Source organism: Nannobrachium achirus (genome assembly GCF_963921795.1).
Source record: "Nannobrachium achirus genome assembly, chromosome: 8".
In the NCBI taxonomy this organism is placed as follows: domain Eukaryota; kingdom Metazoa; phylum Chordata; class Actinopteri; order Myctophiformes; family Myctophidae; genus Nannobrachium; species Nannobrachium achirus.
Genome location: NC_137817.1, coordinates 22,840,411 through 22,867,985, shown reverse-complemented (window position 1 = coordinate 22,867,985; position 27,575 = coordinate 22,840,411). Strand labels below are relative to the sequence as shown.

At 44.7% G+C, this 27,575-nt stretch overlaps 1 protein-coding gene across 1 annotated transcript; it reads right to left on the bottom strand.

Annotated features, from left to right (window-relative positions):
• Nucleotides 1–664: 664 nt before the first annotated feature.
• Nucleotides 665–27,331, bottom strand: smtnl (smoothelin, like; the record flags this gene model as incomplete). The annotated part of the gene is made up of 10 exons (XM_080731775.1): nucleotides 665–791; nucleotides 1,903–2,054; nucleotides 2,944–3,067; nucleotides 3,611–3,757; nucleotides 4,175–4,235; nucleotides 4,397–4,462; nucleotides 4,606–4,860; nucleotides 7,214–7,295; nucleotides 26,579–26,682; nucleotides 26,959–27,331. 10 exons carry the CDS (start codon nucleotides 27,329–27,331, stop codon nucleotides 665–667), a joined length of 1,491 nt encoding a protein of 496 aa, XP_080587901.1.
• Between the last annotated feature and the right edge of the window lie 244 nt (nucleotides 27,332–27,575).

The following is a 27,575-nucleotide window of genomic DNA, read 5'->3' as shown; positions in this document are numbered from 1 at the left end:
GTGACATGAAGAATATTAAGTAGCCTGGGTATGAAACCGGCACAATTTATTCTTTCATTTTCAAACAAATGAAATGTGTTCCGATGTTCTTGGTGCAGTTAAATGTTAATATTGCTACACTTCCTCAAACAAATGTTATGATAGTGAATTATATAACAACTAATTCCACACAAGTTCTGTGACAAGAAATATACTTCTACATAAAGAACAAGCATACACACACGGTATACAATCCAACTCCCACATACTATGTGTAAAATGATCTTCTTCATGAATGCACAGTAAAACTAAGATATATAAACACACGAGCATTCTTAATTTCTGCCAGTGAAATATGTCCATTGTGCATCTGTGAACAGAGGTGTAAGCATATTCGCCACAGCATATGGTGTAATGTTACTTTTATACCACTAGAGGGTATACTAGATCTTTCAGAGTGCAATGCTCCATCTGCAGTTATAGGCCTACCAGTCATATGCCTGCACTCAGGACAAACTTGGGCAGAGAAAGGCCTACTGCAAGTAAATATTGTAACAGGAAGAAGGCACACACAGTTGCAAAATTCAAGTCTTAATCAAAAGCTTGCCAAATATGGCAAGACATTATTGCAAAGTTAAGATCATGTTTTGTTTTGCTTCAGTTGTTCTGTTGCCATGCTGGCTCTTCACTCAAACTTGCGCAGGTGGTTGTAGAGCGACTGTACGTACGTGAAGACACACATGGGGTCTGGTTTACGACCCATAATCATCATGTCCTCCACTTCAATCAGCCGGTCACAGCTTGCCTTCGCCCTGAAGCCATGCAGAGAAATAAAAACAACTTAGGTCAGAGAAGAGAAGTCGTTAAATGAATTGATTTATTGCTGGTAATTCTGCTGACAATACAACGATTGTATTGTCAGCAATTGAATAATACTGCTGTTGGTGTGGTGTGTGTGTGTGTGTGTGTGTGTGTGTGTGTGTGTGTGTGTGTGTGTGTGTGTGCGTGCGTGCGTGCGTGCGTGCGTGCGTCCATGCGTGCGTGCGAGCGTGTGTGCGCGCGCGCGTGTGTGTGTGCGTGTGCGTGCGTGCATGCGCAACTGCGCTCGTGTGTGTGGGGTGCGTGAGTCCATGCGTGTGTAAATGTAGGCTGGGTTTTAATAGAGAGGCTCCTGTTTTTTACAACGACCACACCCCTAGTTAAAAGAATCAATCATGCATACAGTATGTGGTCAATTTGGAGTTAGCTATGATTGTACTGTAGACGTACTTGTATAATGTAGATTGTGTGTGTGTGTGTGTGTGTGTGTGTGTGTGTGTGTGTGTGTGTGTGTGTGTGTGTGTGTGTGTGTGTGTGTGTGTGTGCGCACACGCTCGCGTGCAAGTGTGCGTGCGGCCGTGCACGTCTGTCCGTCCGTCCACTCAGAGAACAGCTAAACTCTGTTTTGCCAACATGATGTTTTCAACACTATATGGTCAGGTAAAAGGAATGTGCACTGTAGATGTGGAAGTATGGAAAGATGGAGGTACCGTAGGTAGGGAAGGAAGGAAGGGCAGACAAGAGGAGAGAGACAGACAGACAGACAGACAGACAGACAGACAGACAGACAGACAGACAGACAGACAGACAGACAGACAGACTTTTTTTTCTCGTCATGCACATGGCCACTGTTAATGGTTTGCATGGAGAAAATACCTCTCGAATTCCATTATTATTAAAATTAATCTAATTTGCCCGCCGGTTGCATGTGTGTGATTTAAGGGTCCATTTTAGACTCAGAACTCAATGAACATTCAGTATTTCACAGTGTGGCGACAGTATACTGTAAGTATTGTATCAGGGGCGGCTAATCTACTATCATGCAGGTGGCCATTGTGTTGGTACTCTCCGAAGAAAGACATAAGAAATACAGAAGCCACTTACTCTGCAGTACTAAAAGCCAGTTCAAAGTTGTGCTTGCGGTTGCCGGGAGCCAGGGAGTTGTAGTCAAATTCGGTGGGGAAGAAGGAGTGGACCAGAGCGCAGAAAGCCATGCCATCATTCCAACTGGACGAGAAGTTCTGAAGGTCTATGTGCTGTACATACACATACAGAGGGGATGATGAGCATAGTTAGAGATGTGACAGTGAGTCTGTGTGCATTATTCACGGCTTTGTATGCAAAAGGAAACCAGTAAAAGTGTGTTAAGACAAAAACAGACGCAAGAAAATGACTTGTAAAAAAGAGAGACTGACAACCTATTGTAACTCAGTGTCTTTCTCATAATTATATTGGACAAAACAGAGGCAGGGTGTCTCCTCCTCTCCCTCTCCCTCGCCGCCATAGCTCTTTCCTCCTCCTCTTTGATCCTGTTTCGCCCTATTCCTGTTTCCTCTCCTGTCATTCTGGCTTCTCTTCCTCATGTTTCTTGCTCTCAGTCTGTTGCATGTTTTCAGAGTTATGTCATTCCGAGTCAGTCCTGAAGTAGCACTCAGTTTGTCTGTAATGAAATGCAACCTCTCCAGTTTCAGACGACCATCTCTCTCTCTCTGTCTCCATCTCTTTCTTAAGTGTGTTTGACAGGGGTGAGTATAACAAAGGACACATGTTCGGGCCATTTTCTGACTGCCACAAGCAGCTGTAACAGGCAAACCAATGGTAGTGTTAATCACCACTCTCTGTGGTACCAAGTAAAAGGTACATGAGATTCCAAGAACGGTCCAGCTAGGGTTTAACTCTGCTCAACTTATCTCATTCACACATCCAGAGACTGGATAGGGAAATTTAATCAGCAATTCAATGGTATCCCATCATAACAGAAGCTGGTATACACCACATACGCACAAGCACAAGCACACACACGCGCACGCACGCACGCACGCACGCACGCACGCACGCACGCACGCACGCACGCACGCACGCACACACACACACACACACACACACACACACACACACACACAAACCCAATAGGTAATATATTACCTGGTATCCAATGGTCTTGGAACGACACCATTCTAGGAGTATTTGTTTGATGCTGCTCGCACTGGACACGCCAAAACTCTGAGAACGCTTCAGCTTGGGCTTAGAGTCCACTGGCTTAGGACGGCTGCACAGAACAAGAGGGTAGGACAAGGAGACCAAATTACTGCTAAGAGTGTCGGACAAGGAGACATAACTGTGTAATACACTGTAATACACAATGTTTGAGATCCATGTTTTCTTTTAATTCTCTGTCATTTGAGAACGCATATTTGCATTGCTATTACTGTACATCTATGCTTTGCTGGAAGTTGCACTATGCAACAGCAGCAAAAATACGAGTTGACCCTAGGGTCAAACAAGCAAAGCATGTTTGAAAACTGAGAAGATCATCTCCACCAATTAAAATGCTGTATATTTAACACAATGGCAGTCAACACAGTGGTCTGGTATGAGCAGTGGCAGGATTATCAAAAAATATACATGTATTTCTCAATGCCAATTGGGGACACCCAACGTCCACGTACGCATGCCAACTGTGAAAACTCTCTAGCACGCCATTATACTCATCTCATCTTTATCTGAGCCATCAGTTGCTTGGAGACATTAATACATGAATGAACAAAAGAGGGGAAGTTCAGAGAAGGTGTGTGTGCTTGATATTATGTACCTTTGATTGGCTTCAGAGTCCAATTTCTCAAAAACCAATCGACGGGCCTGAGCACCAATGTTACGTGGCAGAGTCTGTGACCTCACCAGCTCCCGCCTCCTCTCCACTCCCCGCCCGGAGTATGTATCATTGCTGATATCACTGACCCTGCAGGATGGGAACAGAGACCACACTATGTGAACAGGAAAATAGCAGTTACTCATAACCTAAGTAGAAAATGTGCCAGTAGAACAAGACCTCCGCCAAGGTGGCAGTTTGGCATTGCAATGCTCCTGGCACCATACCCTCTATAGTCCAATAGAACTTCATGATGTGTGTAACCAGTTAATCCGTTCTTCATGTGTGCTTGATAAACCTTCTTTCAGTGCTGTTGTTATGTCAATTTGTTATTTGCTATCTGTTATACCGTTTTATATTATAAGCATTTTTGTGACCGCAAATTAAATAAATAAATTAGAACTGTTCTAGATGTCCTGCTAAAGACACAGACGTTATGAACTTCTTGGTAGAGTCTCTACTGTAGCACAAATTACAGTATTGTACTAAAGGCCAAACCCCACTCACCTATCATGCTGGGGAAGCCCGGAGTAGGTCACAGACTTGGGAGGTGCAGAAAATGCTTTGTCTGCAAAAGACAAAAGGCAGAACATTAATAAACACGGCATCAGTTTTTTCTCTTATGGCATACCCGACGATGGGGTGGTAACCCTCCACTATGGAATTCTAAACAAAAAGTCCACTGTGTGCATGCATAAATGGTCAATGCAACCCAAATGTAAGACTTGCCTTGTATTCTGGGTGATCCCAAAGTCCTGACTGCTGGAGTTGGAGTCCATGACTTCATAGAAGACACTTAACAATAACAAAGACAAAAGAAAACAAGATTACAAGTTAGGGGAATTCTATATGACCTGTAATACAGCTTGATATTTCTATATAAAAGGTAAAGAAGGGACAAATTGACATTAGTGTGTGAGTGAACTATTAAATGTCACCTGGCTGATTAGGGCTCTCTCCTATTGGTTGAGGCTCATTGTTGTTGTCAGCGGTTGATTGGCTGGCAGGCGATGCCTCTGTGACAGGTGAGGCCAGGGAGCCAGTAGGGCTGCCAGGTGAGTCAGGGCCCATTTCAGCCGTCTTGGTCGTAGCAGTGATAGGGAGGTGCGGCATCCGCATTGCCACTGGAGCTGTGTGCTCATGTGGCACAACATTGGGTGGAGAGATCTTCCCATGAACCAATGTTGAATTTTCTGATTGGACAAAAGAGATAGAAGGTAGAAGGATAGAGGATAGAGATAGAGTTTTACAAGTGATGATCAACACTGTCCCTTCTTTTTCTAACCTTTAGTTAGTGTAGTTGCCCTAACAGGGCAAGCAGATAGTACTTAACTTGTCTGACTATCTTATATCTTTCCATCTTTCTTTCTGCATAAACTTTATTTTGCTGCCCTACACCTCTCACAGTTTTGGCCCACACAGTCAAATTGACTTGTCATCGGGAATCATGTTCTTGCATTTTGCTAAAAGATATGTTGTATTAGTTTAATTTATATAATGTATTAGTGAATACATTTTCTCCATTGACTTGAATGGGAAAATCCAAAAATTTAACTTTTCCCAAATATGGAGATGACTGACATCATAGATGTCTGATGTCATAGACCACATGAGATTGACACAGTATGTTCATAATATGGACATTCCAAGATACAGGCTTAATATTGATCTTCTTCTTGATCCTTGATGATGACGCACAGAGATCTCATATGGCCATTAATTTATTAGTGAATTCATTTTCCACATTGACCTGAATGGGGACAATTCAAATGGTAAGATGGAATTCATTTGCAAGTGTCATGGAAACCACGCTTTCTAGTTATCTGATTGGGACAGACAGACTAAACAAAAAGCTTTATAATTTCTACAGATTCACATATTGACATATGGGAGCTTTCCAGAACATCTTTTACTGATGGCCACTGGAGTAGCTCATGTCAACTGCCTTGCCCTGCTCAAGGGCAAGGTGGTTTTTGAAAGAGGGGAGAGAGCATTACCCGTTCACCCGGATTCAACTCTATGACCCCAAATTGACCCTGGCATCCCCATAAAATACTGTAGGCATAATGATGAATTTATACATGCTGTATGCCGAGATGGTGCCGCACCGCAAAAATAGCGCTTGTCATGTGACAGTGTCAGAATTAAGTGGTTAAATTGAGTCCAAATTAATGTAGCATTCAGTGTGTGAATGTTGGGGATGAATTAACCCATCTAGGCCTAGAATTATTGAATGCTTTAGCTATTGAAAAACAGCAGATCTACAAGCTCACAGCGCGGCGCTGCGAGCTTGTAGATCTGCTATTTTTGAAAAGTCGTGAAAATGTGTGCAAATCTTTGAATGTATGTATTTTTAAAGCGAACGTTTGTAACTCAAATTTTGCTTCTGGGGGGGGGTCCCTGGAACTAAATATGATATAGGATGGGGGTCCGTGGCCAAATAAATATCAGTTTGGGGGTCCTTCACATGAAAAGGTTTGAGAACCACTGACTCTCTCAAGAACAAACTAACTGAGCTCCAGTTAAGTGAAAAGGACCTTTTCTTTGACGATGGCCAGATTGCTAACATAGAAACATAGGTTTTTCCAAAGAATCTTAGAAGGATTCAAAAGACACTTATAGAATCGGGTCAAAATTCAAATTCTACCACTTTTTCGAGTCACGTGTTCAAATACTGGATTCTGATTGGCTAAATTCCGGAGGTTATGAGAGGACAACTGCCGCAAAGTTGTGTGTCCGAGATCAATGCGCCTCAGTGTACATCCGGGGACTTCAGGAGGTAGTCGGAACACCTTTCCCCCAACCAACAAATGAAGGTCGCAGCGGTCCTATGTTTACTAACGTGCGTACTATCGTCGCCGATTTATTTGGATCCAATGCAATCCGCCAACTTTAAAGCCCCTTTTCTCTGAACCTATGCCTTTCTGGAAGCGAACAGCCTCTATTTACGGCCGGAACGGTACTTCTAACTGACGTTAGCTTAGCTGTAAGCTAGACGCATGGATTAGTATGGAGTTGGCGCCATCTGTTGGTGAGTAGAAGATGTTGTTTGTGGAACTATCTGCTGTCTCGCGGAAGTTTTATAGGCAATAATGATTGTAACTTAAGATCCTTGCAAGTTACAACTATGTGTTTTCTTTCATGTATACGGGAAAAAGTGGTAGAAAAGCTATTTACCACTCGGGGTCGGACATTATGCTCTCATAATGTCCTGAGTGAGGGTGTTATCGGACTCGGCTGCGCCTCGTCCGATAACACCCTCACTGCGGACATTATGAGAGCATAATGTCCTCTCACTCGGGGTAAATTGCTTACTTTTCACGATTTTTTAAAAATAGCAGATCTACAAGCTCGCAGCGTGGCACTCGGCGCTGTATATCTGCTATTTGTCAACAGTTAAAGCATAAAATAATGATACACAATAATGTGTACCCGTTCTAAATGGGTTTTAAGTGGTTAAATTGAGCCCAAATTAATTTAGCATTCAGTGTGTGAATGTTAGGGATGAATTAATGTTGCTGGGTGAGACAGCTGTTGGACGGTTACCTGTGACAGTAAAGTGTCCATTCTCCACTGCAGGAGGTGCTGGAACCGGGTCCACTTCTATTGGCTCCTCTCGTTCAATGCTCTGGAACACACACACACACAAGATTGCATGTTAACACCAGGCAGAACTACTTGTACTGTACATACCGCTTGTACTACACATTGATTCTTATCCTCTTGGGAAGGCAGTAAGTTATTTGCGGAGCCATAATATGTACTAATATGTTATTTTTGGCGCAAAGACAAAGGGATCGACCATCATGCTGCTTTGGTTTTGGTCATGAAAAACGAATCCAGATGTCTGCTTCTCTCTGAGTCATCGTTGGATCGTTACCCTTCCCAATCAGCCAATCAGACTCTCTCCTCCAACATGTGCATTTTTGACCCTACTTCAAATGAACAGAACAAAATATGCAAAACTAACAAATCAGCATTAGCCAGTTGCACGACGCCATGCCATATCGGTAAAGCAGTCGACAGCCCTAGTGGGTGTTATGGACACCAGAGGTCTGGGCTGTGTGTCTGTCTCCTCGTCTGATAAGGCCAGAGAAGCCTTTTATCTGACAGTTCTGTCTTACACACACACACACTCACAATCAGTGATGGGCGAACAGCTGAATTGCATTTAGAGATCTTGACAAAATCACAGGAGATCGAGTTATAATGTCAACATCATCAGCACTACAAGTACATGTTAATAGGAATAGTGTGTGTACACAGTATGAGTGACCCTGACTATTTCCTCGCCAGCGTAAACACTGAGCAGCTATGACATTCTTTCCACCATTCTTTCCACAACCAGCCGCATGTCGTAGCAAACAGACATCCATTCCTGAAATCACACCACGAAGGCTCCTATCTCTGACACTTTGGCACAAATAGGTTGTGGGTCAATGCCTCTCCATCCACTTGCCACTGTCAGTGGGCTAGAGGGTTGTAGATAAGATGTTAGAGGCAAAGTGTTGATACCCAAAACCTTTTCATAGACATACTGTATGTACTGGGACTGGGATTCAAACCTGCGACACACTGTCAGGCTGGCATTGCAGCCTAGGATGCCTGTTTCTTAACACAAAACTCTTCTGGGGGCATCTTTTCAGATGGGGGTCTGCGGCCAAATATATATCTGGGATGTCCTTGGCACCTGGGTGGCGCAGGGGTAAAGTTCCTGACCACCACCACCATAGAGAATGGGGTTTGATTCCTCCACGGTGCCTCAGGTTTGGCTGGGTGACAGTGGGTGCTCCAACGAATGCATGCTGGACCGTGTTTGTGGTCAGTGGGTGGGAAGCCAGATGTCTGTCTCTGCACCAGCGACTCCTACAGGTTAGTTGGGTTGCAGGACTTGGAAAGATGGAGTGTTCCTCTGCACAGCTTACACCATACTGATGAAACTCCTCACTGTCAGGTGAAAAGAAGCAGCTGGCGACTTCATGTGTATCGGAGGAGACACATGGTTGCCTACACCCTCCCCAGACCAAACAGTAGGTGTTGGCAGTGACAGGGACTATACAAACATGGTGGAATTGGCAATGACAAAAAAAAAAAAAGAAAAAAAAAAGTACTTGATTAACAAAGTGTATCATGATCCTAAGCATGGGGAGAGGGATAGAGGTTGTGCACTGTTCACACACCATGACACAACCAAGTATAAATCAGGCTATACCAGCTGTGTTCATCGTATAGGAATGTAAGTGCGGAGTGCATAAGAGGCAGTCCAGCGAGCAGGGAGGGCTGTGTTACTTCATAAAGGGGCTGCACATAACTGGGGGGTTGTTAAGGGAAAGAGTGGGGGAATTATGGCGAACATTATCATGTCAGAAGAGGGTTAGGAGAACCAAGGGGAAGGCATACTGCATACACAACTACATCTGGAATGTTAAGGTCCTTACACAGAGGGACAATTCTTTTTCATGAAATGAATTGGCTCGGAAATGTATTTTTTCAAACAGTTTTTGTCATCATGTACATGTGTACATCCACACAGAACGTGATAGTTTTGATGCAAAGTACCCGCCTGCGATTTACATAATTTATTGTTTATACATCATACCCCCATTGTGTGAATACATTTAGTAGGTGAAAATGTGAAATAATTCCCTAGGCCTATATATATGCTTGTGATTTACACACATCATGTAGCTGTAGCTGTAGAACAGTGCCAGGCAGTTGACTCTTGTAAAAATGGACCAGCAATCTAGCGCGTATCGTAAGGAGAATGGGAAGCCAGGTGGAAACAGCTGGCTGTCCCACTGGGGGATGGAGACAAACCACAAAGCTTCCCGAAAGCTTAGCAGCACAGATCATCTAAAGTCCATCATAGGTCAGGGAGGGGAACATGAGACTGGGGCGAGCGAGGTTTCGGGAAACTTCATGCCGAGGTCTAATTCCCCTGGCAGAGCACAAAGCTTATCACTTACATGGCACCTCTAGTGCCAAACAATATGTCTTGTCAGAAAACACATATCTGCACGCCCCCCCCCCCCCCCTGATTCTTTTACACACGTACGCGCGCGCGCACACACACACACACACACACACACACACACACACACACACACACACACACACACACGCTCATACACACAGATCAGACACTACACATTTCACAAGTCACGTTTCTCCTCTTATTAAAAAGGAGCTGCACACTCAGACATGTGACATGTTGCGTGTTGAGTTAACGTGCTCACTGCCTACTGATAACTGGCCCAAGTAGGGTCTGTCATGTCCCATGTTCACTGAATCAAGATGCCATACAGGCCCAGGCTGCAGGCGTGGTGGTCCGGGCCCCCTTTGCTGCAATGCCAGCCTGACAGCATGTCGCGGATGTGAATCCTGATCCCAATGTGTCACTCCCAATCTCTCTCCCCATTCCCCATTTCCTATCAATAAAGGGATAAAAGCCCCCCTAAAAAATTAAAAAAGAAAAAGCCATACAAAGAACTATGTGCAATGGAATGCTGGAACACATTAATTACATATCAAGCTGTGTTTATTCCTTCCTTAATCCTCATTGTTCTCCATAAAGTCAGTGAGTTAGAAGAGAGAGGATACATGGCTCAGCTGTTTTTAGTCTGTTCTGCCATGACCAGCTGCATATTGTCAGTCGGGCAGAAACCTTGTACTCTCCATATTTAATCTTTTCATAAATGAATACCCTAGGCTACTGTATGTTATACTTTATTTGTTATTACAGCAAACATTGTAGCCTATAATGACAAGCCCACAATAGGGACTCCAGGATGGTCTGACTTAGGGTTTAAATATATAACACATGAAAAGTATTAACAAGAGTTTGGGACTAAATAATCATTACATCGGATCCACTTGAATACAGGTTCTTTGTTCCATTTCACGAAAAGTAACGGTTTTGGACATACAAGGTTTCCATTGGACAGCGACAATGTGCACGCGCGCACACACATGCACACACACACACACACACACACACACACACACACGCACACACACACACACACACACACACACACACACACACACACACACACACACACACACACACACACACACACACACAACACACACACACACACACACACACACACACACACACACACACACACACACACGCATACGCACACACATAAACACAACATAATCATAATTTAGTCAAATAAGTTCAAGCAGACAAAAGCTTCCCTCTCTTTCTTCCAGGAACAACAGTTCCCCAAGTCTCTGAATGTGCGTCATTGCATCATCGCAGGGAAACTATAAAATATTTGGAGGAAACAGACTAGAAAATGTGGAAAAGCCCTCAGTCGACTGTAGAGGATGGAGTGAATAATAAGACAGAGAGGGAAACGGTTTCTTTCAACCTTGGCACTGTTCTAACCTTATTTCCATCATGCAAAACGGTTTTGTGACACTTTCAATGTTGAGTTTCGACATGCTGGAATCACCATTCTGCACAGCTGTCAAATACATCTGATGGGGCCGAGCAAGTATAAACAGTATAAAGAGGTTAAAACACGGCATCAGAGTACAGTATTTGACAGCTGCATGGAGCATGTGAAGCTCAACACCAAAAGATGAGACGGTATTTTATCATAACTGATCATGATGATGCAACGACTAGGATAATTCAGGCTCAGGTTGTAAAAACAAAACAGACCTTGCAAAGTCAACAAAACAGTATAGCGATGGGAGACCGAGAATGATACAAAGTAACCCTGGCTAATTTGGCAGCGCAATTTACAATTTAAGCATTTAGCAAACGCTCTTAATCCAGAGCGACTTTACAATAACAAGGTAAGTCACTCACTCTCTCTTTATGCTAGAGTCAGATCTGTCTCAGTCACTGCCCCTCTCTTTTCCATTAAAGTCAGATCTCTCTCACTCCTCTTTTACTGCAGTAACACTGAATGTTGACAATAAACCCATTCTGTGGCGCAAACAGGGAAGTAAACAGAGAGATTTGAGGGAGTAAATACAGACGGTTTCTTGAGTCAATGAGCCGCTAGATGAGCCAAACATCTGTGTACCAACAAAAAGAGATGCCCAGAGTCCTCGGTTCACAGCAAGGAGAGAGGAGGGCATGAGAACTGGCAGTGTTGCTGCGACTGAGGAACACCATAGTTTGTCTTCCATTAGTGTCAATATATCACAGTGTGATAGGTTGTCTTACTGCTGAGCCCAGCTGAATTGTACAGAAAAAGAACACTGTACATCGAAAAATGACTAGAACTCCAAATGATGATAGAATGATACCTTATTGTATAGAATTACGTGATGCAACCTGTAGCCTTTACTGCACCTATAAAGTGAGTTCCTACTATCGCTCGCTGGTTGGTGGATGTTTACCGACTGAGTACATCTTCAACACTGTGGATTCAAGGAACAATGTGAAAGTTCTACAGCAACCTGAGCTTTTGGCTCCTGGGCGACGTGCCCTGTGAGACAAGAGTTGCCTGTTCAAACAGGAGAGAGTGTGAGAGCCCTGGCTTAGTGCGGTGTCCAACAGTTAGTTAGCTTGGATTGGAGGCCAGGAGGCATTGTTCAAGCTGTCAGAGCCATCCTCAGCACTGACACTTCAATAGAAGATGAGCCGGTTCTAGGAGACTGGACATTCGGTATGTATCAAGTGGAGTGGGAAGGAGGTTTGGAGGAGCATTTCCATCCATCACAGTGGAATCCTCAGTGTTCATTTATTCATGTGTAACTCAGAGAGAGAGTAACCAAATGGACCCTAGCTGGTCCATTTGGTTACATAGCCCTTACCCGTTCAAAGATATGAGCTCTGAAATGATGTACAGTGGGTGGGTTATGGGATGTGCACTGTGCACACAGTATATGAGGGATGGAAAGTAACTTTAACTGGTGCTTGCATGATAATATGTAGGAGCATCAATGTAAGAAATACCCGTTCCATTTAACGGCTACAGAGATACTGTGTACCGATCTGCATGATTTTTGGACAACATCTGTAACAGGGCCCGCCCGCCCGCACACACACACACACTCCCCCCCCCCCCCCCCCCCGTGTGTGTGTGTGGGTTTGTGTGTGATTGTGCATGGCCTGCACAACAGCGCCCCTCCCTTAACATGTGTGGTCACAAAAGGTACTGTCGGCTAAATAGATATAGATACACCATAAAAATGCGAATATACAGCATACGATTTGTGAAAGTGACAAACGGCCTTCACAGTTATGTCAGGTGTGTTCATATGCTGATGGTGATGCGATTTCAGATCAATTGCTCCAGCCACCGAGGAGAAACGCTGGGACAGACAGACAGACAGACATTCGCAAAATTATAGTATAGATTTGTACACTCTTAAAGTTAAATGAACACTGAGGATTTAACTATGTGTTCCTTCCTGTCATTCTTCAGTCTTTACTCCTTTCTTCGTCTTGGTTGGAATTCATACTTAACTCCCTGAATTGATCCCATCCTCTGTCCGACCTCTCTCTCTCTGTGTCTCTCTGTGGGGGTGACATTTGAGCTCCTGCTGGCTTTGGGTGATGGTCGAATGGAACGCTTTAGAACAATGGGGGCATGTTGAGAGAGTTGACAGGGGGTAGGAGGGACATGCCAGTATTTGCCACTCAAATTTCGGCACAGTTGGAGTGTAAGAATGTGCGTATGCGTGTGTGTGTGTGTGTGTGCAGTCTCATGGCACACAAAACACCTTAATGTCGCTAAGCTGTTTTTGCATAAGTTACATTGGTGTTCTCTGTGTGTTGCACACATGAGCTATTTACAAGAGTAGCCACATAACACAATGTTATCACCGATACAATTTGTAAAACAAATTACACAGGACATAAACAGACTGTAATCAAGATGAGTCACACTAGAAATTCACTTTCACCCTGGCATCCCAATTTTGGGCACGTCGTTATACAGCAGGTGAAAGTTTGAAATAATTCCCTAGGCCTATGTATATGCTCTAACGAAAATAACACAATAGGACTGTTGCTGTTCCAAGTGTTGCTCAAGCCACACTGTGTAAATTAAACGGGTATATGTTCATCAAAGAGAACTGGTTAACGGCAAAATGAGGGTTTCTTCTATTCACAGAATATAGCTGCAATTATGGGGAGAGAAGGGGAGTGGAAATGGTGAAACAATAACATATTAATTGGCACTTGAATGACACTGAGTGCTGCAAAAGGTTTAAGCCAGCTCAACCTTTTTGGGGTAGCGCGTCATGCCTGCCAAGTGGCGGCCATCAGTTTGCAGCTTCACTTCGCTGGCTTCCTTTGAAATTGAGTTGAAAGTCAACTGTATGAGACTCGCCTAAATAGGCTTCAGGGTCTAGTCATTTGTTGTCATATATGAACTCGCAAGCTGTGATTTGTAGGCTTGTAATGTGAGCACACTGCACACACACATAATGTATGTGTACTGTTAGCAGAGTAGTCCTGACTGAAGACCAGAGGCATAATATGTCCCTTAGGGGTGGGGGCACAAATGCCCTATTATTACTATTGTAAAGCCATTACATCTCTCCCTGGCAATACAAGGAAAAAGGTAGCATGCAGGGCCTCAGTAGTAAGGGTTCTCCTGCTCTGTAATTTGCTTCTAGATTTCTACAGGGGATCCTTTTTGGAGGAAGCACTCACTGCAACAACCACCTGTTCTTCAAACGCATTCACATGGCCTGCAATCTTTCTAATAGGGAATCATACAAAATACATGCCTAGGCTGAGAGCTGGGAGTTAAATATACACATACCCTCCTGTGAACACGTTAGTGTTGAATATATAACGTATGATTGCAGGTGAGGGAGTAACTGCATGAGAGATGAATATCCCACTTGTTGTTATAGCGTGTCCAAGTTGTATACCACTGCACAGCTAAATCATCTGTGTCAGACTGTCAGTTGAACAATTTTGCTTTGTGTACACAGTGAAATCCTCTTATGGATTCACTCACGGGAGGGTATGTGTAGTGGATTGTAAACGCATGTGAACTGCATTTGCAATCTTACATTCTGATTGGATTATCAGCTTTTGGAGGAGTAGCAGTCTTCTTGGGTCTTGATAAGTCTGTATCTCTACCTTATCCCCCTGTCTTTCCCATGTCTTCTTCTCTCAGGCTATGATTTAATTAATTTTAACAACCGGTCAAGTCATCTAGGGAGGTACTGTAACTTGTGTAAATTGTCTTTTTGTGTTTATCTCCCACATGAACGCAACCGCCTCTTAAAATAGGTCAATGCGCTGCCAATAGAACCAACTCTTAACCACTTTAACCCTGGTGTTTGTATTTTGGTCCATTTTAGGTCAAAAAAGAAAACATATATAAACTATTTTCACTGCAGGCAGTATAAAATAGGACCAAGTGGTTAAAGAAAAAGAATGAGAAGACTGGATTAGTAACATGCACTTCTCTTGTTCTCTCCTTCGTCTATAACTGCCTCCCTGTCCTTCTACTCTTAACGTTCCTCTGAGTGATGCCGATGACAGCGGCCAAGGGGTTCAGACGTATTAACTTAGGCCAGATGATGGGAGGTTAAAGGTTGACAAGTACAATCACAGACAAGTCTTGCCATGACTCCTTATACTCGCCTCCCCGACGACTGACCGAGAAATGAGGGTTTGCATGACGGAGCCAAGCATCCATCTCATGCACACGGCATGCCCTCCCAGCAGGCAGCACCATTCCTCAGGAGATCCTAGGTCTTACCTAGCCATTGCAAGAGTTACCAGACACCAGCTGGAGAACACATCACCATCCTCCCCACCACCACCATCGTACGAAGCGGCCCATGTACCCACGTCATTCCCTGGATCCTCTTTATTCCTGGCTCTGCCTTGGCCCTCAGGCCTCAGAACCACATAAACAAACACATAAAACAAGGGGGAAACCACACACTGCAGAACACTGTGTTAACCTGAGAGGCTCAAGTCTGACCTCCACTGAGAAGAGAGGACAGGACAGAAGGGAGAAGGAGCCTTAAGGGCCTGTGGTCTCCACGCAGTGCCTCTTTTTTAGCTAGTGGGGCTAAATACTTGTAGGAATTCGACACCATATTTGGAGCAAATACCGAAACACCGCTAAGCTCTCGGCTGCGTGAAGACACAAATATTTAACGAAGCATGTCTAAACGATTTGAAGGCTACTCCAGCACAAATCTGAAGCTCATGTCAAAAACCCGCAAAATACACGTGACACAAAACCGCATATCCCAAACTTACCAAAAAACAACACTGTTAACACAATTTTCTTTGTCAAAAATGGTTAAAACATTGTTTTCAAACATTTGAAAAATAGCTAGTTAAATTGGTTAAGGAGGTGAGCGTGGATACAAACGATTGGAGTTTAACCTACTTGTCATTCAGATATTCTTAGGCGAGTTTCGCTATGACTAAAAGCTCACCCAGCAGACCTAGCGTTTTGTCCGAGGGGGCATCAAGGTGAGCTCTCCCACTGGCCAGTTAGTTATTAACTTGGTTCCATGGAGATGATGACGGGAACAGGGCCTATTGTCTGGAAGTCATTAGAGAGAGCCAGGGGTAGCCAGGGAGTGGCCACATACCTCACTGAACACCCCCCCCCCCCCCCCCCCCCACCACCACACACACACACACACACACACACACACACACACACACACACACACACACACACACACACACACACACTCAGAATGAGACCACTGACCTCTCTGAACTTTCCTGTTGCCTGTTCTTTACTTTTTCCTCTCTCTCTCTCTCTCTCGATCTCTCTCTCTCTCTCTCTCTCTACCTCTCTCTCTCTCTCGTCCATTCTCATGCCTGTATTAATAGCCATGCTGGGGGCCTGTGCCAGGAATATAGCCTGACAGAAGTGGTCTTGAGGGGGGTTGTGGGGGGGGCAAATGAGCTAGGGAACTGTGGTGGTGGGAGAGAAAGAGGGTTGCGACCAGCGCCGCAGGGACAAGGGAGGGATAGATTGAGGGAGAGGGTCAGAGAGAGAGAGAGAGAGAGAGAGAGAGAGAGAGAGAGAGAGAGAGAGAGAGAGGGAGAATGTGGGGGCAGCTGGAGTGCAATGCTGGCAGGGTTCGGGTACACACTGAGAGATTAGGAGTTTTATTTCATTGTGTGAGAGAGATGCCGGCACAGCGCTGGCAGCACTGAGGGAGTCTCCATGGCCTGCGTGGAAATGTCAAATGTCTTTGTCATGGAGATAAACAGCAGTAAATTCACTGACCAGCCTCCCTCTCTGTCTCTCTCTATCTAACTGTCTCGCTCACTCTCTCTCTCTCTCACTCACTCTCTATCTGTCTCTCTTTCTCTCTCTTTCTTTCTCTAGATACTGTGCTCTCTTTCTGTCCCCACTCTTTCATACAGACATAAATATGCACAAGCCTCTAAAAGAGTGACTCTTTGGTGTCTCCATCCATTCCACTTGACTTCTCTCCAACATCCAGTGAGGGATTTGAAAAGGCAAGTGTAATGGAAACTTGTCGGCCTACATAATACACAAGGAAATGGCAGGGGAAAAGACCATTTTAGTAAATCATTACAGTTAGTATGATGAGGTGTGTGGCAACACCATAACGTTTATGAAGTCATGCCTCTAGCTACATAGCACACCATGTTGTGGATGATTTCAACAAAGTAGCTTTACAGTGCCATACTGTCCCTGTGGACCTTTTAACCACTTTCAACCCTGTTTTCCTATTTTGGGCATGTCATTATGTGGGAAAAGGACGGAGTATAAAATAGGGCTTAAGTGGTTAAGTATGGGTGACACCTGTTGGAATAACAAACTGAACGCTGGCAGTGTTCAATATAAGCTACACAGGATCATGTAACGTTGTATTTTAGATGGATTCAAAGGGCATGGGGTAATAAATACAAGCCCCATGCCCCATGGTCAGAAACTCAACAGTACAACAGACGCCATGAGGTCATACCAAATTATGACCAAAAAGATGTTATCTTACCATATCAGTGACTGAAACCGTAGCACCAAATATAGACCATAACACTAGCTATCTAGCTAATCACGTAATGTTACCCAGAAAATAAAGTTCTCTTCATCAACATCACAACATCAAGGAAAAAGATCACTGGACCAACAACTAGTACCAAATTTGGTGTGTGTTTGTGCATGCACTGAGCATGTGTGTATGTGTGTGTGTGTGTGTGTGTGTGTGTGTGTGTGTGTGTGTGTGTGTGTGTGTGTGTGTGTGTGTGTGTGTGTGTGTGTGTGTGTGTGTGTGTTAAAGAGAACAAACAACTTAGTTTTCTCCTCTTACATAATCTGTTAGCATTCTTTATATTATAAATTGCTCCATCCAGCTATATATATGTGCCAGCGGTCGCTATTTAGTCTGGACCAGGTTCAGTACAATGAGATCACTATTGCTCTCACTATACAATCTAACTATCCATCAGCCTATACATAGACTGTTATTAAACTAAGCACTAAAAAGAGATAAATGCTGTGGACTGTTTGCTATTATCTACCCCGGATATCATGTTCTTGTAAAGTCAAACCGCCACGTACTATGGCGTCTGCTACGGAAAGAATATCATACGATTATTTTGGAGGTGAGCTTGTGTGTGATGTGTATGCGTTTTCGTAATAAGAACCTAAATCTGCAAAGTAACTGAAACGTTCAAATAACTGTAGCATAGCAAAAAGTACAAGAACATTTGCCCCTGAGATGTGCTGGTGTAGAAGTATAAAAGATTGAAAAATGGAAGTACTCAAGTAAAGTAAACCTACTTCGAATTAGTACAGTACTTGAGTAAATATACTTTCCAGCAATGTTTGTATGTCTGTGTTTGCTCACATTGACAGTGCCATCCTGCTTCAATGCCATCAGATAAGGTTTTACGCACTGTTCTGACAAGTGATATGATTTCTGTGAGTTGGTTCTGTAGATAAAAGCTAGATAACCTTGTGACCTGGCCACTTTTATCTGCTCTGTTTATCTCCTAATGAAGCACAGAGCATCACAGGAATTTACTGCGGCTAATAAGACTGAGGCCAGGAGTCCGCTGAGATGCAGGAGTGGTGTGGCAAAGGAATGTGTATGTGAGATGGACACAAAATGTGTGCAAAATCATGTCATCACTGTCAGGCAGAAACCTTGTATCTCCATCCTTTTATGTTTTGTTTTTTGTTTTGTTTTTGTTTGTTTTTCATAAATGAATGGTTTATTTTATATTCTGTCTCTTTCGGATGGAAACCTTATATGTTAAAACCTGTTACTTTTCAAGAATCAAATTAAAAAATGTAGCTGATATACAAGCTCAAAACGAGTCGCTTTGTGCCACGCTTCGAGCTTGTGGATCTGCTACTTTTGATGCTTTTGTGTGACGTTGTAGTTGTATTATGATGAAGTAGAATGTGGAGTAAGGACAACAACGACGACAGTGTCACACAAAGGTAGTGAAAATAGCTACTCTACAAGGTCAGAACACAACTCGAAATAGCGACGTCAGGTTGAAAGTGGTGACAAAACAGGGTTGTATTTCAGTTCACATTTTTCTCAGGAAAGTGAGAGTTGTGAGGGAACGGGGCCCAAAAAAGGGAAAAATGAGAGCGAGGGAGAGAGAGAGAGATGTTAAGATGTCTGTGAGACTAGATGACAGGAGGAGAAGGCGAGAACAGGAGGGCGTGTGAAGGGGCGGGGTGCAGAAAAGAGGAATGAGTTGGAGGGAGAGCGGAGGATGATGAGAGGATGAAGGCTCCTGGGGTTCTTCAGTAATCCGTCCTCAGTCCGTGTACTTCAAATGAGGCAGAGTGTCCGCACAATGCCCCATTGAGACCACAGCTTTGGAGCTGTAATTGGCAACAGCAGTGTCCGTGCGTGCCGTGCACAGAACTGGAGTGAGGGCTGGGAGCAACGGAGAATGAAAGCGAGACAGGCCGACAGACAGATATTGTTCGAGGCAGCTTCGTTTCTTAAGAATCCTAAAGGCCTGTCCATACTTTGACCGAAACCGCCGTTTTCGGTCAAAGGGTAAGGTTCTTCTGAAAAGCATTAGACCGAATGAGAGTTAGGAAATTTGCACGTCGGAAAGTCCAACTCGCCGAACATTTCGGTCAAGGTATGGAGAGGCCTTAATCATGCCAAATTTCTGATGCGTAATATACACAATAAAATCATGAGTGGTAGTAGATAGTGCCTTCATTATGCAGATATGAAGCCTGCAGGTGTGATGCTTCCTTTAGGACCTGAAAGGTCACAGTGAAGATGAAAGGCTTCACTGTCGGCTGGGACGCTTAAGCTTTATTTATAGTCCTACGCGCCGAAAGCGTCCTTTGCCAAAAATCTGGACATAGGAGGTTTCCATCTGACAGCGAGGATATATGACCATTGAGAAAGTGTCTGTGACTGAGCGCGGTATGTGCCTGTGTATGTGCGTGCGTACGTGCATGCGTCTGGCTGGCGTATCATTTGGACCTGTTAGAACAGCCCACTGTGGCTTTTACGAGGCCAAATGTTCCAAATGTATCTGTCTCATCTCCCTCTGACCTCTCTCTCTCTCTTGTTCTTGTCTCTAACATACAGATACATTTGTCAAAACGTTTTCATGTCAAGGACCCCCATATTGATACATGTGTTGATAAGTATTAAGGGGATTGCACACGGTACGCGGTCACCGCCTGCTAGTAATTCATTTTCAATGAGAGGCGGGCGGCTATTTCGTCCGCGCAGCGAAGTTTAGAGGCGGCGAGGCGAGCGGGCGCAGTCCCGTGAAAATCCCCGCGAGCGTGCTCGTTTGTGCATGCGTACGCGGGCGGTGAGAGATGGATTGTGTTCATCTTTGTGAAATACCGCGCAGCGTTTACTCAAAGAGCGAGTGTGTTTGTGTATCACCGCGGCGTGTTCCTCGCAGATCCAAGCGGGAGCCCCGGCGGCAACCGCTGTCCGTCTGTAGAGCGCCTTAGTCTGAAATGACTTTGTGCCAGGGACCATCATCTGTTCTCTTTCAAGATTTCTTTCCAGCTTGTAGAGCGGGTATTTTAACATTTTGCAGCATGGCAGGGGACCCCCTGGAAAACCCCTCAGGCGCCTCTGGGGGTCCCCGGACCCCACTTTGAGAAGCGCTGATGTATATGATTATGGCAGTGTGGTTTGCTGAGCTGCAGCAGCCATGCGGGCAGGGAGAGCCCCACAAAGCTGATTACTGGTTATCACATCAGAGAACAGGCATTTCCATACAGATGCAACTGATGTGTATGCCATTGTCCTCAGTGAACCCCAGTCCACACACACACAAGCAAGTACAAACCCACACTTACAGTACGCACATGCATCCATGCATACATAACCCGTCCCATACACATACTAGAGCGCAGTTGTTCCCAAACTTTTTAGCTCGAGACCCAAAAAGATAAATGTGATGTCTCCCCGGGAACCCAAGCGAATGAAACTAGACCATAATAATAATGAATTGCATTTTTATAGCGCTTTTCCAAGTGCTTTACAATCGTTTATTGTCTCCACCAGCCGAAGGCTGAGGGGAGAGTATGTTTTCCCCTCCGTCCGTGCGTCCGTGCGTCCGTCCGTCCGTCCCCAAAGTTTGTCCATGACGTCACCATAGACGTCATAGTATGGTTGACGTCGGACAGGGGCGAAAACATACTCTCCCCTCAGCCTTCGGCTGGTGGAGGCAATAAATTGTTGTTATTGTCTCCTGGTGGAGACCTGTGCTCGGAAGAGCACTGCTTCTAGTTCATTCATACATTGGGAGGTGAAGCGGCGAACAGTTGATGCCAGCGTCCTCACTTCCCTCACCAATGTTGGAAAGCTGACACCGACCTACTCATTGGAGGCAATGTGGGGTTCAGTGTCTTTGCCCAAGGACACTTCGACATGTGGACAGGAGGAGCCGGGATTCAAACCGCCGACCCACAGATCATTGAATGACCTGCACTACCTCCTGAGCCACAGCCGACCATCTATTCTTCTAGAAGCTCACAACGTTCGCGATGCGTTGGGGAACACTGCTGTAGCATACACACACAAAACACAACATTTTATGTACACTCACTCAAAAACACATTTCTTGCTGTCAGACGGAAACCTTACTATGTCCAACAACAGTTACTTTTCAGGAAATGGGAAAAAAGGAACCTGTCTTCCAGAGGATCCAATGTAATGGCATCACGTTTTGAGCTTGTAGAGCAGCTATTTTCGCTACTTTTGCGCGCCACTGTGACAAAGCACGAAATAGGACATTCATTTATGGGTCAAAAAAAAAAGAAAGAAGAAAAACCTAAAAAGGAGTATAGTTACACGGTTTTTGCCTGACAGCAATGGTGACATGCGTCCACACACGTTCCCTTCAAAGCAGTATTTTGCGTTACATCCTGTAGATCAGGGGTCTTCAACGTTTTCAGGTCAAGGACCCCTTAGTTGAGAGAGAGATGAAGCAGGGACCCCCACAACCTTTTCATAGATTCCATATGGTTTCATCATTTGACAGAACAATCGTCAGTGTATTTTGGATTCATGTCAATTTGTTTTCAGATATTTAACCACTTGAACTGTCAATACTTAACAAACTTAACAGACCTTTCACTCTGTACTTAGTCTGCTCTTTTCCCCCCTCTACACCAAAGCTCTTTGCTAAAAATAGCCGATCTACAAGCTCACAACGCCTCGCGCTGCAAGGCGCTGTGAGCTTGTAGATCTGCTATTTGTGGCTAAAGTTATCAGAATATGGACACTAGGGTTCAAGTGGTTAATGTAAAAAAGGAGATTTTTATTTTCTATCACTCAAAGATTTGCAGGACCCCCTGTAGTAAATCTGAGGACCCCTTAGGGGTCCCGGACCCCCTGTTGAAGACCCATGCTGTAGATGGTATCTGATCTAATTTAAACATTAATGTGAAATGAGTTTGGCTGGGATCAGGGGGATCTCCAGCAAACACAAGAACAACCTTGTGTTGTTTACAAGTGACCTGATGATCTTACTGCAGATTAAATTCCTCTTTCAGGTGCTCCGCATACTTTGGTAATGAGTGCTATATGAGTAGTGGCAATTTGCATAATGGGCTGTGCGTTTGCGTGTGTGTTAATCATGTCTATATTCTGGTATGCATGTGTACTGGATGCGGTGTTCAAGTGCATGTTTTTCATGTGTTTGCATACATTTGTGTCAGTGGCTGTGTCTTTGTGTGTGCACACACGCACGCACACACACGCATGCACACACGCACGCACGTGTGTATGTGTGTGCCCGCGCGTGTGCGTGCGTGCGTGTGTGCATGTGTGTTCCAGAGAGCAGCTGTGAGTTCAACTAACAAACACAAATAAAACATGATGAGGCTGCACCAAATGGCCTAAAAACAGAATCTCAATATTGGCAGGATCAAAGGATAAATGGAGGCACTTTTACTTTCCACACACAGAAAGTAACAGGTGGAGGTTTGGTTAATACAGAGTTATAAACAGCTTGCGACGTCCAGGCGTGTATTAGACTGTAGGTGATTGGGATTTTCTCACGCTGACTCTAAATAAAGACAGATGTACTAAGCTGAAACATGTTCCAGAACCTGAGACTTGTTGAATGAGAAGTGAAGTCACATTCAAGGTGCTTAAATGATGTCACACAATCCTGTGCCACATTGTTAAGCAGAAACATGCGCAACTGCTTTGTTTTTGTCTCTCTAATCTAAGCAAAGATTTGGGCACACAGAGTCAAGAAATAACTTAACCACTTACACCCTCTAGACCAGGGTTCCCCAATTAGTTTTCCCCAAGGGCCGAATCATGTCTAGGGTACCAAGCCGAGGGCCACAACATTGCAGGGGGCGACGGTGGCGTTCCCGCTACTCCAGCAACAGTTTTCGTCGTTGTCGGGTGAAAATCTCCAAAACCGTTCGTTTTGAATCTATCATTTCAAAAATGATTTAAACTAGTGAGATACGATATTTCCACCCAACAATGACGATATACTAGTGTTGTTGCTGCTCTTATACCACCATTATTACTGGGGTTGATGTGGGCCAGACAGTAGCCCCCCGCGGGCCGCAAATGGCCCGCGGGCCGCCTATTGGGGAACCCTGCTCTAGACTTAATAAACTGGACCTAAGTTGGCTCTGTAGTTGGACAGCTTATTTCCCTCTAGTCTACACCAAGTCTCTTATGCAAAAATAGCAGATCTGCTATTTTTGCCTAATGTTCGCCCCAGAATATTAGATGCTCCATAGTCCATCAACAAATCATCTCCTTTCCTCCATCCAGACAAGAATGTATCTAGCATCCAAGTTCCATCTCCATGAGTGAGCTCATATGTCACTGGCCACAACAGTGGCCTAACCATAAACAGAGAACACACGTGTCTGTGTGCCCAGTGCCACAGGCACCCACACACAAACTCAACATCTTTTAGGGATGGAAAGGCCAAAGACTAAGGGAAAGTATCCTGATTGTTTTCAGCTGTTCGATCGATTCTCTCTCCTTTCTAAATATTTACTTTTGATATGACAGAACAACCCCAACAACAACCCCCTACTGTCAAAATGTGCCTGACATCATGGAGAGAAAACTGCCAAGAGGTTTATTCAACTCAGCGTCGTGTTTGCACGGTGGTCAGCAACATGGTGAATACAAAGAAGGCAGCAGAGGACACTAATGTAAACAGTTTGTTATGTGAATCAGAAAACTGCTTAACACCGGCTCCCAAACCTTAAAGGCCCACTTCACCTCTGGGACAACTAGATCTTATTTTATTGTTGTTTGGGACACGATCAACACAATTATTTCTTGTGTTCAATCTGTGTTTTGAGATATTTTAGTATTTCAGCATGACTAGTGATGCATTTTGCCGCGAAATCAATCAAAATGTTTGCGTCATATAATGCAGCAAAGAAATAACTCAGGATTGTGTTGATCTCGTGTCCCAAACAACAATAAAATAAGATCTGGTTGTCCCAGAGGTGAAGTGGGCCTTTAACAGCAGAATCGAGTTAAGAGGCCTCTCCTCGAGCATTCCATGTGTGACAAACGAGGCAATATGTTTCCACGAGCCAGCCAGTGTCCCAAGGTAATAATGATACTATAGATTTGTTCTTTATAACACTAAAACATCCAGACACAGTAAGAACTCTGCTCAGCGCTGCACCATATTTAACCTGAGCAGCCATCCTGCCTCCAGAGCTGTGATATATTATAATGTAGACCATGGTCCAATAGGAACCAGGTGTGTTCCTCATACTGTGAAAATGACTGATGATGAGATACATGAGGCTTACTCCTATAGGTCCCCTGTCACAGGTTAGACTTATGTCCCACTAAAAATCCTTTACTAGGAATTAGGGGTGGGCGATATGGAAAAATACAATATCACGATATTTTCCGAAGCTGTATCACGATATACGATTTTATCATGATTCTTTTTCACTTTGGGTTTTAGGGTTATTTTTCAAGTTACTTGACAAAAACTAGTTGGGTTCCTTAAAAACTAGTTGGGTTCCTTAAATTGAACTTTAAAAGTATGTAACTCTGACAGTATACAAATGAAACCAAATGGACCCTTACGGGTCCATTTGGTTTCATTTGTATACTGTCAGAGTTGTATACTGTCAGAGTTAAGTGGAGACCTTGACATTTTAAAATTTGAGAACTTCTGATTTAGACAAAATGCAGGTTTAAAATAATTCTGCAATGAACCTCTGTATTAACAGGATTCTTTACAAGGCTCCCTCAATTGTATCACGATATATACGATACGTCTAAAAAGGCATATCGTGGAGACATTGTATCGTCTCAACGATATTTATCACCATATCGACCACCCCTACTAGGAATTCAGAATAGATAAGATCAGGGATGGGATTATTGTGACAAAAGAAATCACGATTTACTATATTATCACGATAATCAAAATCCATTATCCTGGTGTGGAACATTTGCCAAAAACATAGCAGATCTACAAGCTCACAACGCGTCGCAAAGCGACACGTTGTGAGCTTGTAGATCTGCTATGTTTTGGCAAAGATATTTGATAGAGAGTGATAAAAAGACTGTATCAAGTAAGTATATTATAAGTACCTTTTACCAATTATAGAGGGTTTTAGTGGTACCGGATATGCAGCTCGGCAAATAAAAGGTGAATTGATCCCAGTGCATGACTGAGGACGATATCACGATAAATCAAATATCCGCGATGCAATTATCGTGAGTGTTTTTTATCACGATAAACGATAATATCGCTTATTGTCCCATCCCGATAAGAGCTATGCCTAGCAGATTGCATGGGTCTGGGTCTGGGCCTAGGGTACGTACAGTATATACAGTAAGTATGTTGATTATATTTTCGTCAGCAAATTTCTTTCAGATCAGAAGGGCATACTCACAAACCAGAGCCTTCATTTATAAAATGCTGATACATATTTGACAAAGATTCACAAACCACACTGCCACACTAACCCTGCCTCTTAGGAGCCATGGTCTACTCATATTACTGTACTTCATAAATCTTTAAGCATTCTAATGGAGGCCTGTTGTGCAACCACAATGACACAACTAGTGCCTGGTATGACACATCATCACCCACAAATCTGCTGGGCTTTAGTAAACTCATATTCTGCTCTTTTCCACTATGGCTCTCTTGCAACATGCAAAACATATATACACATATTTTTTAGATTACACCTCGAAGCGTAGAACACACCATCAAAAGTACATGTTTTACGGCGTTACACTTTCCCTTGGGGCCCACTACTGTATACAGACTACACTGCACATAGACTGTAAATTCCTCATGGTAAATACATTTTGTACATTCTCAGCTAAATCAACACTGAAGAATTGACTGTGCACAGTAGGTGATATGTGATCATGATGACATCTAACCTGCCCTGAATAAACATGTGCATCACATGACATTACCTCCAAGTAATCCAAGTCATCCATAATTTACAGACACCCATCAGTACTCACGCTGGCCTTGCTGGACACGGCGATGGTGGCTCGGCTGGAGAAGCGGGCGGAGGACGGGCTGCTGCCGGACGCTGGGCCCGACACCACGGAGGACACCCTGACACCTGCGGTGGGACTGCCCGAGCAGGGCGGAGACGATGGAGAGTGGGCAGGCGGGGGGGACGAGGGGCTGGGCTGCTGGCTGTGGACCGCCTGGCCCTGGCTTCCCTGGATCTGGGGACCCTGGGACTGAGGAGGCTGGGTCTGGATGTGGAGATGGCTGTGGTTGTGGGTGTGCGTGTGGGCCTCTCCCTTACCGTGAACGACCTCCCCTGCGTCCGAGTGGCTCGGCTGGACCTCGCCGTGATGGTTCTTGTGATTTTGAGTGTGGTTACATTTACTTGGACTGTAGTGGTGGTGGTGGTTGTTGTTGTTGTTGAGCAAGGCGCTGCGGTCGCACGTCATCCCCGTCAGGAGCTCCACCTGCCGGGTCAGCGCCTCCAGCTGCGCCCTGAGCTGGCGGTTCTCCTGCTGGAGCTGTGCCACGGCGCGGCCCAGCGGGCCGCTCAGGTTGACCGTCTCCTCCAGCCGGCGCTCCATGCCCAGCTTGAAGGCGCTCACGTCCACGTGGATCTCGCGGACGGCGTCCCGGACGGTGTTCTCGTAGCGGGCCAGGGCTGCGCACACCGTCTCCCCCTCCGGGGGGGAGGGGGTGGTGGGGGAGTGCGGCGGAGACAGGTCTCCTCCTATCTCAGTCAGTGAGAAGACCTCCATTATTTATTTCTGTGGTGGCGGTCAGCAACTCGCTGGAGTGGAGTGTGGGGACAAAGATGTTTCTGAGTTAACCACTGAGTGTGTGAGTTACTTAGTGGAGGGGGCAGTGGACAAATTCTGCACCCAGGGTAGTTGTTCCGTGTGGTCAGCTGGATGGGGGGTTGGTTGGCCGATAGGGGGTGCGGGCCTGCAGGGAGGGGGCAGAGGTCAGCTCTTTCCCCACTCTGTGATCTCTGTCCTTGTT